Source organism: Oncorhynchus mykiss, chromosome 9, assembly GCF_057628025.1.
Source record: "Oncorhynchus mykiss isolate SJ-2025 chromosome 9, ASM5762802v1, whole genome shotgun sequence".
In the NCBI taxonomy this organism is placed as follows: domain Eukaryota; kingdom Metazoa; phylum Chordata; class Actinopteri; order Salmoniformes; family Salmonidae; genus Oncorhynchus; species Oncorhynchus mykiss.
This window is the reverse complement of record NC_143030.1, coordinates 10,213,303-10,227,908: the sequence shown is the minus strand read 5'-3', so window position 1 is coordinate 10,227,908 and position 14,606 is coordinate 10,213,303. Positions and strand designations below refer to the sequence as shown.

The 14,606-nt window shown below is 43.2% G+C and overlaps 1 protein-coding gene across 3 annotated transcripts; it reads right to left on the bottom strand.

The window, feature by feature from the left end:
- Positions 1 to 170: 170 nt before the first annotated feature.
- On the bottom strand, positions 171 to 14,582 carry LOC149980750 (uncharacterized). 3 transcript variants are annotated; one of them, XR_016483042.1, is made up of 4 exons: positions 14,286 to 14,582; positions 10,430 to 10,876; positions 2,461 to 3,946; positions 171 to 2,041 (listed from the first exon to the last, which is right to left on the bottom strand). XR_016483042.1 is itself a non-coding variant. In XM_036987200.2 (3 exons), the coding sequence occupies exons 1-3, from the start codon at positions 14,449 to 14,451 to the stop codon at positions 2,592 to 2,594; spliced, it is 1,968 nt and encodes a 655-aa protein (XP_036843095.2). In that variant the 5' UTR covers positions 14,452 to 14,567; the 3' UTR covers positions 171 to 2,591. The 3 variants fall into 3 exon arrangements, 2 of the variants coding, with proteins under 2 accessions (XP_036843095.2, XP_090039537.1); XM_036987200.2 differs by having other exon boundaries at positions 171 to 3,946; positions 14,286 to 14,567; XM_090183411.1 differs by lacking the exon at positions 10,430 to 10,876 and having other exon boundaries at positions 171 to 3,946; positions 14,286 to 14,559.
- Between the last annotated feature and the right edge of the window lie 24 nt (positions 14,583 to 14,606).

Genomic DNA, 14,606 nt, shown 5'->3' with positions numbered 1-14,606 from the left:
GACAGAACTAATTGTAACACGGGTGACTCCTGACAGCTGCTACTGATGGGACAGCGTGCACTAAAACCAGAGAATGCAGTTATAGAGAATGTTATGGTATTGGGGCTGGAAGAACACTGTAGTTCGCTTAAAACAGAGTTTACACTAATACAAAATAAACTCATCAGGAGTCAACTGTATATAGTTTATTAGCAGTATTAGGACAATCTATGATAAATACTCTTGGACAGATGGAAGGAGATATTTTTTATGTATCAATAACATCAGACTGACCATTCTCTCATCAAAACAAACAATCAGGAATTTCAGTTTTTAAAACATCAAGAGACTTTGAACAGGGGACCTGTGAGTTTCCTCCAATACTTTCCTCCAACAGGTTTTAGGTAGTCTAGTGGTTAAGAGAGACAAGACCGTAGTCTAGTGGTTAAGAGAGGCAAGACCGTAGTCTAGTAGTTAAGAGAGGCAAGACCGTAGTCTAGTGGTTAAGAGAGGCAAGACCGTAGTCTAGTGGTTAAGAGAGACAAGACCGCAGTCTAGTGGTTAAGAGAGACAAGACCGTAGTCTAGTGGTTAAGAGAGGCAAGACCGTAGTCTAGTGGTTAAGAGAGACAAGACCGCAGTCTAGTGGTTAAGAGAGACAAGACCGCAAGCGGAGGGGTCCAATCCCATTGGACAAGTGAGTGGTTGCTGGTATCAAATCCTAGATGCCATACCTGCTGTTCTGCCCTTGAGCAAGGCACTTAACCCCCCACAACTGCTTCACAGGAACTTTAGTATGGCAGCTCCAAGCTCTATATACACGGTACATTCGGAAAATATTCAGACACCTCAACTTTTCCACTTTTTTACTTTACCTCCATATTCTAACATTACATTTGGTTTTTCTCATCAATCTACACTCAATACCCCAAAATGAAAAAGCAAAAACTGTTTTTTTTTTTTTAAATTCTACATAAGTATTCAGACCCTTTACTCAGTACTTTGTTGAAGCACCTTTGGCAGCGATTATAGCCTTCAGACTTCTTGAGTATGACCCTACAAGCTTGGCACACCTGTATTTGGGGAGTTTCTCCCATTCTTCTCTGCAGATCCTCTCAAGCTCTGTCAGGTTGGGTGGGTAGCATCGCTGCACAGATATTTTCAGGTCTCTCCAGAGATGTTGGATCGGGTTCAAGTCTGGGCGCTGGCTGGGCCACTCAAGGACATTCAGAGACTTGTCCTGAAGCCACTCCTGCATTGTCTTGGCTGTGTGCTTAGGGTCTTTGTCCTGTTAGAAGGTGAACCTTCGCCCCAGTCTGAGGTCCTGAGCACTCTGGAGCAGGTTTTCATCAAGGATCTCTGTATTTTTCTCTGTTCATCTTTTCCTTGATCCTGACTAGTCTCCCAGTCCCTGCCACTGAAAAACCAAAAGCCAAATAGCCAAATAGTTCAATCTTGGTTTCATCAGACCAGAGAATCTTGTTTCTCCTGGTCAGAGTCCTTTAGGTACCTTTTGGCAAACTCCAAGTGGGCTGTCATGTACATTTTACTGAGCAGTGGCTTCTGTCTGGCTACTCTACCATAAAGGCCTGATTGGTGGAGTGCTGCAGAGATGGTTGTCCTTCTTGAAGGTTCTCGCATCTCCACATAGGAACTCTGGAGCTCTGTCAGACTGACCATTGGGTTCTTCGTCACCTCCCTGAACAAGGCCCTTCTCCCCCGATTGCTCAGTTTGGCCGGGAAGCCAGCTCTAGGAAGAGTCTTGGTGGTTCCAACCTTCTTCTATTTAAGAATGATGGAGGCCAATGTGTTCTTTTGGACCTTCAATGCTGCAGAATTTTTTTGGTACCCTTCCCCTGATCTGTGCCTCGGCACAATCCTGTTTCGGAGCTGTACGGACAATTCCTTCGAACTCATGTTTCTTGGTTTTTGCTCTGACATGCACTGTCATCTGTGGGACCTTATATAGACAGCTGTGTGCCTTTCCAGATCATTTGAGTTTACAGGTGGACTCCAATCAAGTTGTAGAAACATCAAGGATTATCAATGGAAACAGGATGTACCTGAATAGTTAAGTAAAGAAGGTTACATTTTTTAATACATTTGCAAACATTTCTGAAGATTTGTTTTTGCTTTGTCTGACATCGCTAATTGAGTGACTGTCAGTGACAAAGTGCTGATGCACAACCAAATGTCTAAATTGGACCTGGTGTATTCTACTATTCTGAGTCTTAATAGTAAGTTGAGACCCAAACTGAGCTCCTAAGATATTGTCAAACCACGTCAAGAGGCAGTCAATGAACTGGGAGTAGCTGGAGATGGACTTGACCTCCAGGCAAGCAACCAGAGCCATGTCGTCTGCATATGAGGGCCATATCGCTGTTACTTCCTAAGAGATTTATCCACATCCTGCCTTTTTATTCACTTACCTGACCTTTTTTTTAAAACTAGGCAAGTCAGTTAAAAACAAATTCTTACTTACAATGACGGCCTACACCGGCCAATCCCGGACAACGCTGGGCCAATTGTGCGCCGCCCTATGGGACTCCCAATCACGGTCGGTTGTGATACAGCCTGACAGACAATCTCTTTGTCCTATTGTCCTTTCTTCTTTCAATTTCTGTCCTGTTTCTTTCCTTTGTGGACTTTATCCACATGCCTCAGCAGATTCGTCTTCTGAGTGAATCTTTTACCACAGACGGAGCAGCCATGGTGTTTCTCTCCTGTGTGAATCAGTTTGTGCCTCCTTAGGTCCCCTTTCTGATTGAAGCTTTTCCCACAGTCACCACAGCTAAATGCTTTCTCTCCTGTGTGAGTCACTTTGTGCATGGTTAGGTGCCCCTTCCGATTGAAGCTTTTCCCACAGTCACCACAGCTAAATGGTTTCTCTCCTGTGTGAGTCAGATTGTGCATGGTTAGGTGCCCCTTCCGATTGAAGCTTTTCCCGCAGTCATCACAGCTAAATGGTTTCTCTCCTGTGTGAATCAGTTTGTGCATGGTTAGGTGCCCCTTTCGATTGAAGCTTTTCCCGCAGTCAACACAGCTAAATGGTTTCTCTCCTGTGTGAGTCACTTTGTGCATGTTTAGGTGCCCCATCCGATTGAAGCTTTTCCCACAGTCACCACAGCTAAATGGTTTCTCTCCTGTGTGAATCAGTTTATGTTCAGTTAGGCTCATCTTCCGATTGAAGCTTTTCCCACAGTCACCGCAGCTAAAAGGTTTCTCTCCTGTGTGAATCCTCATGTGATTGGACAGAGCTCCTTTTTGTTTGAAGGTCATTCCACAAACAGGGCAGACACAGGGTTTCCCACTGTGACAGAGTCGGACATGGGCCTTCAGTTTACAGGTGGAGCTGAAGCTTTTCTTGCAGAACCGACATTCACTGGGTCTGTTCTTGGTGAGAGTCACATGTCTCTTCAGGTCAGCTTTTTTAGCAAACGTTTCACCACAGTCACGGCAGCTGGGAGTTTTTCTAGATGTGGTGCTGGGTTTGGAACAGTGTTTTTCAAATGGTGGACGAGGATCCAATGGTGGACTGCTTTCAAGTCCTACTGTGTAGCTGCTTACAGCTGAACTGTGTCTGGAGGCATTGTTTTGATTATCTGGAGGGTCACAGGGAATGTTGAGACCCTTAATGTGGGTCACAGTGACAAAAGGGTTCAGATCCACTGGTTTAGAGTCTCTCTCTCTGTTCTCCACAGTCTGGGTTTGGGGAAGAGTCAAGGACTGAAGTGGGTCCTCCAGATCACATTCACTTTTCACACAGGAAGGAGTGAATATGAACTTCATGATATCAGGCTCTAGACCTTGAAGCTGCTCTTCCTCCTGACTGGTCCTGACTTCCTCCTGTTCCTCTTTAATCTGTTTGGTCTCTGGGTCCTTCTGTCCCAGACTGGGGCTCCACTCCTGCTCACAGTGCTGCTGCTCAGGGGGAACCTCTTCTTCAGAGACAGAGAGCTGCAGGGAGTCTGGAGGGAAGGAGAGGAGGAGCAGAGGTTACCCAGCTATACAGCCTGGATACAGAGGTTACCTATACAGCCTGGATACAGAGGTTACCTATACAGCCTGGATACAGAGGTTACCCAGCTATACAACCTGGATACAGAGGTTACCTATACAGCCTGGATACAGAGGTTACCTATACAGCCTGGATACAAAGGTTACCCAGCTATACAGCCTGGATACAGAGGTTACCTATACAGCCTGGATACAGATGTTACCCTGCTATACAGCCTGGATACAGAGGTTACCCAGCTATACAGCCTGGATACAGAGGTTACCCTGCTATACAGCCTGGATACAGAGGTTACCCTGCTATACAGCCTGGATACAGAGGTTACCCAGCTATACAGCCTGGATGCAGAGGTTACCTATACAGCCTGGATACAGAGGTTACCCTGCTATACAGCCTGGATACAGAGGTTACCCAGCTATACAGCCTGGATACAGAGGTTACCCAGCTATACAGCCTGGATACAGAGGTTACCCAGCTATACAACCTGGATACAGAGGTTACCTATACAGCCTGGATACAGAGGTTACCTATACAGCCTGGATACAAAGGTTACCCAGCTATACAGCCTGGATACAGAGGTTACCTATACAGCCTGGATACAGATGTTACCCTGCTATACAGCCTGGATACAGAGGTTACCCAGCTATACAGCCTGGATGCAGAGGTTACCTATACAGCCTGGATACAGAGGTTACCCTGCTATACAGCCTGGATACAGAGGTTACCCAGCTATACAGCCTGGATACAGAGATTACCCAGCTATACAGCCTGGATACAGAGGTTACCCAGCTATACAGCCTGGATACAGAGGTTACCCAGCTATACAGCCTGGATACAGAGGTTACCCAGCTATACAGCCTGGATACAGAGGTTACCCTGCTATACAGCCTGGATACAGAGGTTACCCAGCTATACAGCCTGGATACAGAGGTTACCCAGCTATACAGCCTGGATACAGAGGTTACCCTGCTATACAGCCTGGATACAAAGGTTACCCTGCTATACAGCCTGGATACAGATGTTACCCAGCTATACAGCCTGGATACAGATGTTACCCAGCTATACAGCCTGGATACAGAGGTTACCCAGCTATACAGCCTGGATACAGATGTTACCCTGCTATACAGCCTGGATACAAAGGTTACCCTGCTATACATATATTCGGTGTCCTGTGTGAATTTAAGTGTGCTCTCTCTAATTCTCTCTTTCTCTCTCTCGGAGGACCTGAGCCCTAGGACCATGCCTCAGGACTACCTGGCATGATGACTCCTGGATGTCCCAGTCCACCTGGTCGTGCTGCTGCTCCAGTTTCAACTGTTCTGCCTTATTATTATTCGACCATGCTGGTCATTTATGAACATTTGAACATCTTGGCCATGTTCTGTTATAATCTCCACCCGGCACAGCCAGAAGAGGACTGGCCTCCCCTCAGAGCCTGGTTCCTCTCTAGGTTCTGGTCTTTCTAGGGAGTTTTTCCTAGCCACCGTGCTTCTACACCTGCATTGCTTGCTGTTTGGGGTTTAAGGCTGCGTTTCTGTACAGCACTTTGAGATATCAGCTGATGTACGAAGGGCTATATAAATACATTTGATTTGATATCGTCTGAGATCCCCAAGGATTGGAAAGCTGCCGCAGTCATCCCCCTCTTCAAAGGGGGAGACACCCTGGACCCAAACTGTTAGACCTATATCCATCCTGTCCTGCCTATCTAAGGTCTTCGAAAGCCAAGTCAACAAACAGGTCACTGACCATCTCGAATCCCACCTTACCTTCTCCGCTGTGCAATCTGGTTTCCGAGCCAGTCACGGGTGCACCTCAGCCAAGCTCAAGGTACAACCGCCATCGATATAACCGCCATCGATAAGACAGTACTGTGCAACCGTCTTCATCGACCTGGCCAAGGCTTTCGACTCTGTCAATCACCGTATTCTTATCGGCAGACTCAACACCCTTGGCTTCTCAAATGACTGCCTTGCCTGGTTCACCATCTACTTTGCAGACAGAGTTCAGTGTGTCAAATCGGAGGGCATGTTGTCCGGTCCTCTGGCAGTCTCTATGGGGGTGCCACAGGGTTCAATTCCCGGGCCGACTCTTTTCTCTGTATATATCAATGATGTTGCTCTTGCTGCGGGTGATTCCCTGATCCACCTCTACGCAGACAACACCATTCTGTATACTTCCGGTCCTTCCTTGGACACTGTGCTATCTAACCTCCAAACGAGCTTCAACGCCATACAACACTCCTTCCGTGGCCTCCAACTGCTCTTAAACGCTAGTAAAACCAAATGCATGCTTTTCAACCGTTCGCTGCCTGCACCCGCACGCCCGACTAGCATCACCACCCTGGATGGTTCCGACCTAGAATATGTGGACATCTATAAGTACCTAGGTGTCTGGCTAGACTGTAAACTCTCCTTCCAGACGCATATCAAACATCTCCAATCTAAAATCAAATCTAGAGTCGGCTTTCTATTCCGCAACAAAGCCTCCTTCACTCACGCCGCCAAACTTACCCTAGTAAAACTGACTATCCTACCGATCCTCGACTTCGGCGATGTCATCTACAAAATAGCTTCCAACACTCTACTCAGCAAACTGGATGCAGTTTATCACAGTGCCATCCGTTTTGTTACTAAAGCACCTTATACCACCCACCACTGCGACCTGTATGCTCTAGTCGGCTGGCCCTCGCTACATATTCGTCGCCAGACCCACTGGCTCCAGGTCATCTACAAGTCCATGCTAGGTAAAGCTCCGCCTCATCTCAGTTCACTGGTCACGATAACAACACCCACCCGTAGCACGCGCTCCAGCAGGTGTATCTCACTGATCATCCCTAAAGCCAACACCTCATTTGGCCGCCTTTCGTTCCAGTTCTCTGCTGCCTGTGACTGGAACGAATTGCAAAAATTGCTGAAGTTGGAGACTTATCTCCCTCACCAACTTCAAACATCTGCTATCTGAGCAACTAACCGATCGCTGCAGCTGTACATAGTCTATCGGTAAATGGCCCACCCAATTTTACCTACCTCATCCCCATACTGTTTATATTTATTTACTTTTCTGCTCTTTTGCACACCAATATCTCTACCTGTACATGACCATCTGATCATTTATCACTCCAGTGTTAATCTGCAAAATTGTAATTATTCGCCTACCTCCTCATGCCTTTTGCACACAATGTATATAGACTCTTTTCTTTCCTACTGTGTTATTGACTTTTTAATTGTTTACTCCATGTGTAACTCTGTGTTGTCTGTTCACACTGCTATGCTTTATCTTGGCCAGGTCACAGTTGTAAATGAGAACTAGCCTACCTGGTTAAATAAAGGTGTATATAAAAAAATAAAAAATACCCAAGAAGACTCGAGGCTGTATTCGCTGCCAAAGGTGCTTCAATGAAGTACTGAGTAAAGGGTCTGAATACTAATGTAAATGGGATATGCAAAAAAAATCTAAAAATCTCTTTATGCTTTGTCATTATGGGGTATTGTGATGTCATTATGGGGTATTGTGATGTCATTATTGGGTATTGTGATGTCATTATGGGGTATTGTGATGTCATTATGGGGTATTGTGATGTCATTATGGGGTATTGTGATGTCATTATGGGGTATTGTGATGTCATTATGGGGTTTTGTGTGTAGATTGATGAGGAAAAAACTATTTAATCAGTTTTAGAATAAGGCTGTAACGTAACAAAATGTGGAAAAAGTCAAGCGTTCTGAATACTTCCTGAAAGCACTGAGGTGTTATGTGTTTACCTTGTCTGTCTTTTTGTTGCAGATTGTCGTCTGTATTGTTCTGTCTGAGATTATGGGTTCCTGATACAAACACCTCATTTTGTATTTGTAGAATTACATCTCTATGTTCTGTTCTATGTGATTTGACATCGAGTGGCCCTTTGGGTTACTTTAGATTACCACAGGTGTCTGTAATTATCTCTGTCTCGCTAAGGCCGCCCAAGTCTAATCTCTTTCCCATTAATTGACCAATCAGCTCAGCACTGAATTATCTGGAGTGAAAAGATATATGATTGGTCAAAATACCAATGGGGGGGTTGGTGGGGGGGGGCAGAATTGATCTGCCTGTATAAACGCAGCCTTAGTGGCCTCATCTGTCCCACTGTTTGGGGAGATTTGCTCTGATGAAGGTTGAACGACCGAAAGATCTGTTTATTTTTTTTCTGTTTCTAAAGTCAGTAAATTCTAGAACCTATTTTCATACTTTCAAATAACTTCCTGGTTTTTGTGACACAGACATGTTTTTATCCATGTACAACTAGCTGTCAGTACGTTCACATACGAACCTAGTAGATCTACATACGAACCTAGTAGATCTACATACGAACCTAGTAGATCTACATACGAACCTAGTAGATCTACATACGAACCTAGTAGATCTACATACGAACCTAGTAGATCTACATACGAACCTAGTAGATCTACATACGAACCTAGTAGATCTACATACGAACCTAGTAGATCTACATACGAACCTAGTAGATCTACATACGAACCTAGTAGATCTACATACGAACCTAGTAGATCTACATACTAACCTAGTAGATCTACATACAGTGCCTTGCGAAAGTATTCGGCCCCCTTGAACTTTGCGACCTTTTGCCACATTTCAGGCTTCAAACATAAAGATATAAAACTGTATTTTTTTGTGAAGAATCAACAACAAGTGGGACACAATCACGAAGTGGAACGACATTTATTGGATATTTCAAACTTTTTTAGCAAATCAAAAACTGAAAAATTGGGCGTGCAAAATTATTCAGCCCCTTTACTTTCAGTGCAGCAAACTCTCTCCAGAAGTTCAGTGAGGATCTCTGAATGATCCAATGTTGACCTAAATGACTAATGATGATAAATACAATCCACCTGTGTGTAATCAAGTCTCCATACAAATGCACCTGCACTGTGATAGTCTCAGAGGTCCGTTAAAAGCGCAGAGAGCATCATGAAGAACAAGGAACACACCAGGCAGGTCCGAGATACTGTTGTGAAGAAGTTTAAAGCCGGATTTGGATACAAAAAGATTTCCCAAGCTTTAAACATCCCAAGGAGCACTGTGCAAGCGATAATATTGAAATGGAAGGAGTATCAGACCACTGCAAATCTACCAAGACCTGGCCGTCCCTCTAAACTTTCAGCTCATACAAGGAGAAGACTGATCAGAGATGCAGCCAAGAGGCCCATGATCACTCTGGATGAACTGCAGAGATCTACAGCTGAGGTGGGAGACTCTGTCCATAGGACAACAATCAGTCGTATATTGCACAAATCTGGCCTTTATGGAAGAGTGGCAAGAAGAAAGCCATTTCTTAAAGATATCCATAAAAAGTGTTGTTTAAAGTTTGCCACAAGCCACCTGGGAGACACACCAAACATGTGGAAGAAGGTGCTCTGGTCAGATGAAACCAAAATTGAACTTTTTGGCAACAATGCGAAACGTTATGTTTGGCGTAAAAGCAACACAGCTTAACACACCATCCCCACTGTCAAACATGGTGGTGGCAGCATCATGGTTTGGGCCTGCTTTTCTTCAGCAGGGACAGGGAAGATGGTTAAAATTGATGGGAAGATGGATGGAGCCAAATACAGGACCATTCTGGAAGAAAACCTGATGGAGTCTGCAAAAGACCTGAGACTGGGACGGAGATTTGTCTTCCAACAAGACAATGATCCAAAACATAAAGCAAAATCTACAATGGAATGGTTCAAAAATAAACATATCCAGGTGTTAGAATGGCCAAGTCAAAGTCCAGACCTGAATCCAATCGAGAATCTGTGGAAAGAACTGAAAACTGCTGTTCACAAATGCTCTCCATCCAACCTCACTGAGCTCGAGCTGTTTTGCAAGGAGGAATGGGAAAAAATTTCAGTCTCTCGATGTGCAAAACTGATAGAGACATACCCCAAGCGACTTACAGCTGTAATCGCAGCAAAAGGTGGCGCTACAAAGTATTAACTTAAGGGGGCTGAATAATTTTGCACTCCCCATTTTTCAGTTTTTGATTTGCTAAAAAAGTTTGAAATATCCAATAAATGTCGTTCCACTTCATGATTGTGTCCCACTTGTTGTTGATTCTTCACAAAAAAATACAGTTTTATATCTTTATGTTTGAAGCCTGAAATGTGGCAAAAGGTCGCAAAGTTCAAGGGGGCCGAATACTTTCGCAAGGCACTGTACTAACCTAGTAGATCTACATACGAACCTAGTAGATCTACATACGAACCTAGTAGATCTACATACGAACCTAGTAGATCTACATACGAACCTAGTAGACCTACATACGAACCTAGTAGACCTACATACGAACCTAGTAGACCTACATACGAACCTAGTAGACCTACATACGAACCTAGTAGATCTACATACGAACCTAGTAGATCTACATACGAACCTAGTAGATCTACATACTAACCTGTTCTACATAGTTTAATCTCTGGTGTGATCCGCAGCAGTCTCCGTAGCAGATCATTCTCTTCCTGGTACTCAGCTACTGCTTTCGCAAATTCCCCGGAAATCTCCACAGCAGCAAACGCCGTTAAACGCTCATTTAAAAACTCTTGAAACGACTGTAGTTTAGACATTTTCAGGAGAGTTGGGTGTTCAGCTAGTATGGGATCTTGACGTGGGTCCTCCTGATCACATTCACTTTTCACACAAGGAGGAGTAAATATGAACTCTATGATATCAGGCTCCACCCCTTGAAGCTGCTCTTCCTCCTGACTGGTCCTGACTTCCTCCTGTTCCTCTTTAATCTGTTTGGTCTCTGGGTCCTTCTGTCCCAGACTGGGGCTCCACTCCTGCTCACAGTGTTGCTGCTCAGGGGGAACCTCCTCTTCAGAGACAGAGGGCTGCACGGGTTCTGGAGGGAAGGAGAGGAGGAGCAGAGGTTACCTATACAGCCTGGATATAGAGGTTACCTAGCTATACAGCCTGGATACAGAGGTTACCTAGCTATACAGCCTGGATACAGAGGTTACCTATACAGCCTGGATACAGAGGTTACCTATACAGCTTGGATACAGAGGTTACCTAGCTATACAGCTTGGATACAGAGGTAACCTAGCTATACAGCCTGGATACAGAGGTTACCTAGCTATACAGCCTGGATACAGAGGTTACCTATACAGCCTGGATACAGAGGTTACCTATACAGCTTGGATACAGAGGTTACCTAGCTATACAGCTTGGATACAGACGTTACCTAGCTATACAGCCTGGATACAGAGGTTACCCAGCTATACAGCCTGGATACAGAGGTTACCCAGCTATACAGCCTGGATACAGAGGTTACCTATACAGCCTGGATACAGAGGTTACCTATACAGCTTGGATACAGAGGTTACCTAGCTATACAGCTTGGATACAGACGTTACCTAGCTATACAGCCTGGATACAGACGTTACCTAGCTATACAGCCTGGATACAGAGGTTACCCAGCTATACAGCCTGGATACAGAGGTTACCCAGCTATACAACAATTCAAGAAAGCGATCAGTATTATGAAGAGCCATTGTTGCATCGAACTCCGTTCCATCAACATTTCTCAAGTGAACAGCAAACCTGTTTTAGAAAACAGAAAGCAACACCTCACAATGCGTCTCCCCTATTTGACCTATATATTTTGTGCGTATGTATTGATATATTGATGTAGGCTACGTGTGCCTTTAAAAAATGTTTTCTGTAGTTTTGTCCTTGAGCTGTTCTTGTCTATTAATGTTCTGGACGATGTCATGTTTCACGTGAACCCCAGGAAGAGTAGCTGCTGCTTTTGCAACAGCTAATGGGAATCCTAATAAAATACCAAATTACCACAGTATAAGTTATAACCATAAAACGGTCAAACAGGGAAATGGGTCTAATCTTTTTTCAACCATTCATTTTTCCCCGTAGGAGATTTTACAATGACTTAAAATAAGGAGTCTTACCCTTTACAATGACTTAAAATAAGGAGTCTTACCCTTTACAATTACTTAAAATAAGGAGTCTTACCCTTTACAATGACTTAAAATAAGGAGTCTTACCCTTTACAATGACTTAAAATAAGGAGACTAACCCTTTACAATGACTTAAAATAAGGAGTCTTACCCTTTACAATGACTTAAAATAAGGAGTCTTACCCTTTACAATGACTTAAAATAAGGAGTCTTACCCTTTACAATGACTTAAAATAAGGAGTCTAACCCTTTACAATTACTTAAAATAAGGAGACTTACCCTTTACAATGACTTAAAATAAGGAGTCTTACCCTTTACAATGACTTAAAATAAGGAGTCTTACCCTTTACAATGACTTAAAATAAGGAGTCTTACCCTTTACAATGACTTAAAATAAGGAGTCTAACCCTTTACAATTACTTAAAATAAGGAGACTTACCCTTTACAATGACTTAAAATAAGGAGTCTTACCCTGGCATGACATTTTGATAACCGTGTAAATCTCTCCAGGACAAGGTGACTTTTATCAATATATTCACCTATATTTACTACCCCAAAATGAAATGCTAATCAGCTCCTGATGTGGCTATCATAAAGAATTACAAATGCCATGATGATCTACATGAGACTGCCGAATCGAGGCAACGGTAAGAATCTCTGGATTAACTATCTAATGTTATCTAAAATGTAGTAATGAATAAATTGGCTACATTTTCTTAAGTTGAACATTCTGTTAACTGTCTTGTTTAATTGACAAAATACCTGTTAGCAAAGATGTCTGCTAGAGATGATGAGCAGGCGCTGCAGGGATTTGTAGTTTCCCATGACGTCTACTTTGATGCTAATTAGCATTTTCGAATCAGAGAGTAAATAAAGCCAAAAATCAGTGGATTTCATTTTCATTTTTTTCATAACAAAAAAAAAAAGTTATCCTTCTTAGATAAAACTATACTAAATATATTTACGTCACCAAATAATTGATTAAAACACTGTTTTGCAATGAAGGTCTACAGTAGCCTCAGCAGCACTCTGTAGGGTAGCACCATGGTGTAGCTAGCTGTACGACAGCTAGCTTCCATCCTCCTCCGAGTACATTGACTTCAATACAAAACCTAGTAGGCTCATGGTTCTCACCCCCCCCCCCCCCCCCCCCCCCCCCTCCTCCTTCTATAGACTTACACAGTAATTAGGACAACTTCGGGACGACATCCTCCAACCTATCAGAGCTCTAGCAGCATGAACTGACATGTTGTCCACACACTCATAGGATCAGATAATTAAACTAGTACTGAAAGCATAAGCTACAGCTAGCTAGCACTGCATAACATGTGGTGAGTAGTTGACTCAAAGAGAGAAAGACAATAGTTGATCACTTTTGAACAAATTCATTTCTTAAATGAAGAGCGAGAGAAAGCTATAATTAATATTTTTTTAACACTTCCACTTTCACTTACTTAGCTAGCGAATGCAGCTAGCTAGTTTAGCCTACTTAAACAAAAATGGATGCTATGTTAGCTTGCTGGACATGGCGATCCAACTGTTGGATTAGTAATTACACCCTAGATCAGTTAGATGCAGGCAAGAGTCTGCATGGCGGTATTAAATGTGTCGCTGTCTGTCACCTAAAATGTTTCTCAACCTGTGAATGCATCTATGTTGTAAACTTTCATTCATAGGGTAGGTTGTAGCAACCTCATGATGGCTATAGGGAAAATGTGAGTATCATGTAGTAACCTAAACCTATCAATGTTACATTGAGCTGGGCGAATGGAATATGAATGACAGTCATCCAATATGCTAATAGAAATAAGGCCGTGCTCATAAAAAAACAGCACCGACCGCCACTGAAGAAAATATTGCTAAAAGTCACCTTGTCAGAGAGAGATATACATGGTTATCAAACCGTCACACCGGGGTAAGCCAACAGGAAACGCAGTCCAAATGTTACGTCTTCTAAAATCCCCTATGGGAAAAATGAATGGTGGGAAAACGATTGGAACCCTGTTTGAGCACTAGGTTTTATGGGTATTATTACACCCCCACTGTGGGACTCTATACAGGCTTTAGACATCAGGGTTGTGGTCTATTTGAATTTTTAAGCCAGTAAATTCAAGACCAGGCTAACTATAATGCCAATTCAATAATTAAAAACTAGAATCCATTTTCAATTACTTCTCAGTATAAATTAAAATAACTTCCTGTTTTTATGACAATGTTTTTATCCATGCACGGTAGGTTTAAAAACAACTTCTTAAACGTGTATGAAGTGGTGATCAGTTAACAGTTTATCAATAAAGTATAACTATAGCTAGCTATCAGTATCTACATACGAACCTATTCGACATAGTTGTATCTCTGGTGTCCTCCGCAGCAGTCTCCGTAGCCGATCATTCTCCTCCTGGTACTCCACTACCGTTTTCTCAACTGCACCAAAAATATCCACAGCAGCCGCCGATAAACGCTCATTTAAAAACACACACAACATCTGTAGTTTAGACATTTTAATAAAATTAGAGATGGGTAGCCTATTTAGTTTAGTAAGTATGTCTTTCTTTACTGCACACAAGGAACAATAAAAACTCGTTTCCAATCCTACTTCCGTGTTCTAGTCAAGGAATCTTGGGACGTTCTAGTTGGTGACGAACCCAGAAACAC

Coding starts and splice junctions, on each gene's coding strand:
- LOC149980750 (XM_036987200.2), bottom strand. CDS start 14,451: ATGTCTAAACTACAGATGTTGTGTGTGTTTTTAAATGAGCGTTTATCG. Junction 10,877..14,285: donor GATACAACTATGTCGAATAG/GTTCGTATGTAG, acceptor CCTTCCCTCCAG/AACCCGTGCAGCCCTCTGTC. Junction 3,947..10,429: donor GATTAAACTATGTAGAACAG/GTTAGTATGTAG, acceptor CCTTCCCTCCAG/ACTCCCTGCAGCTCTCTGTC.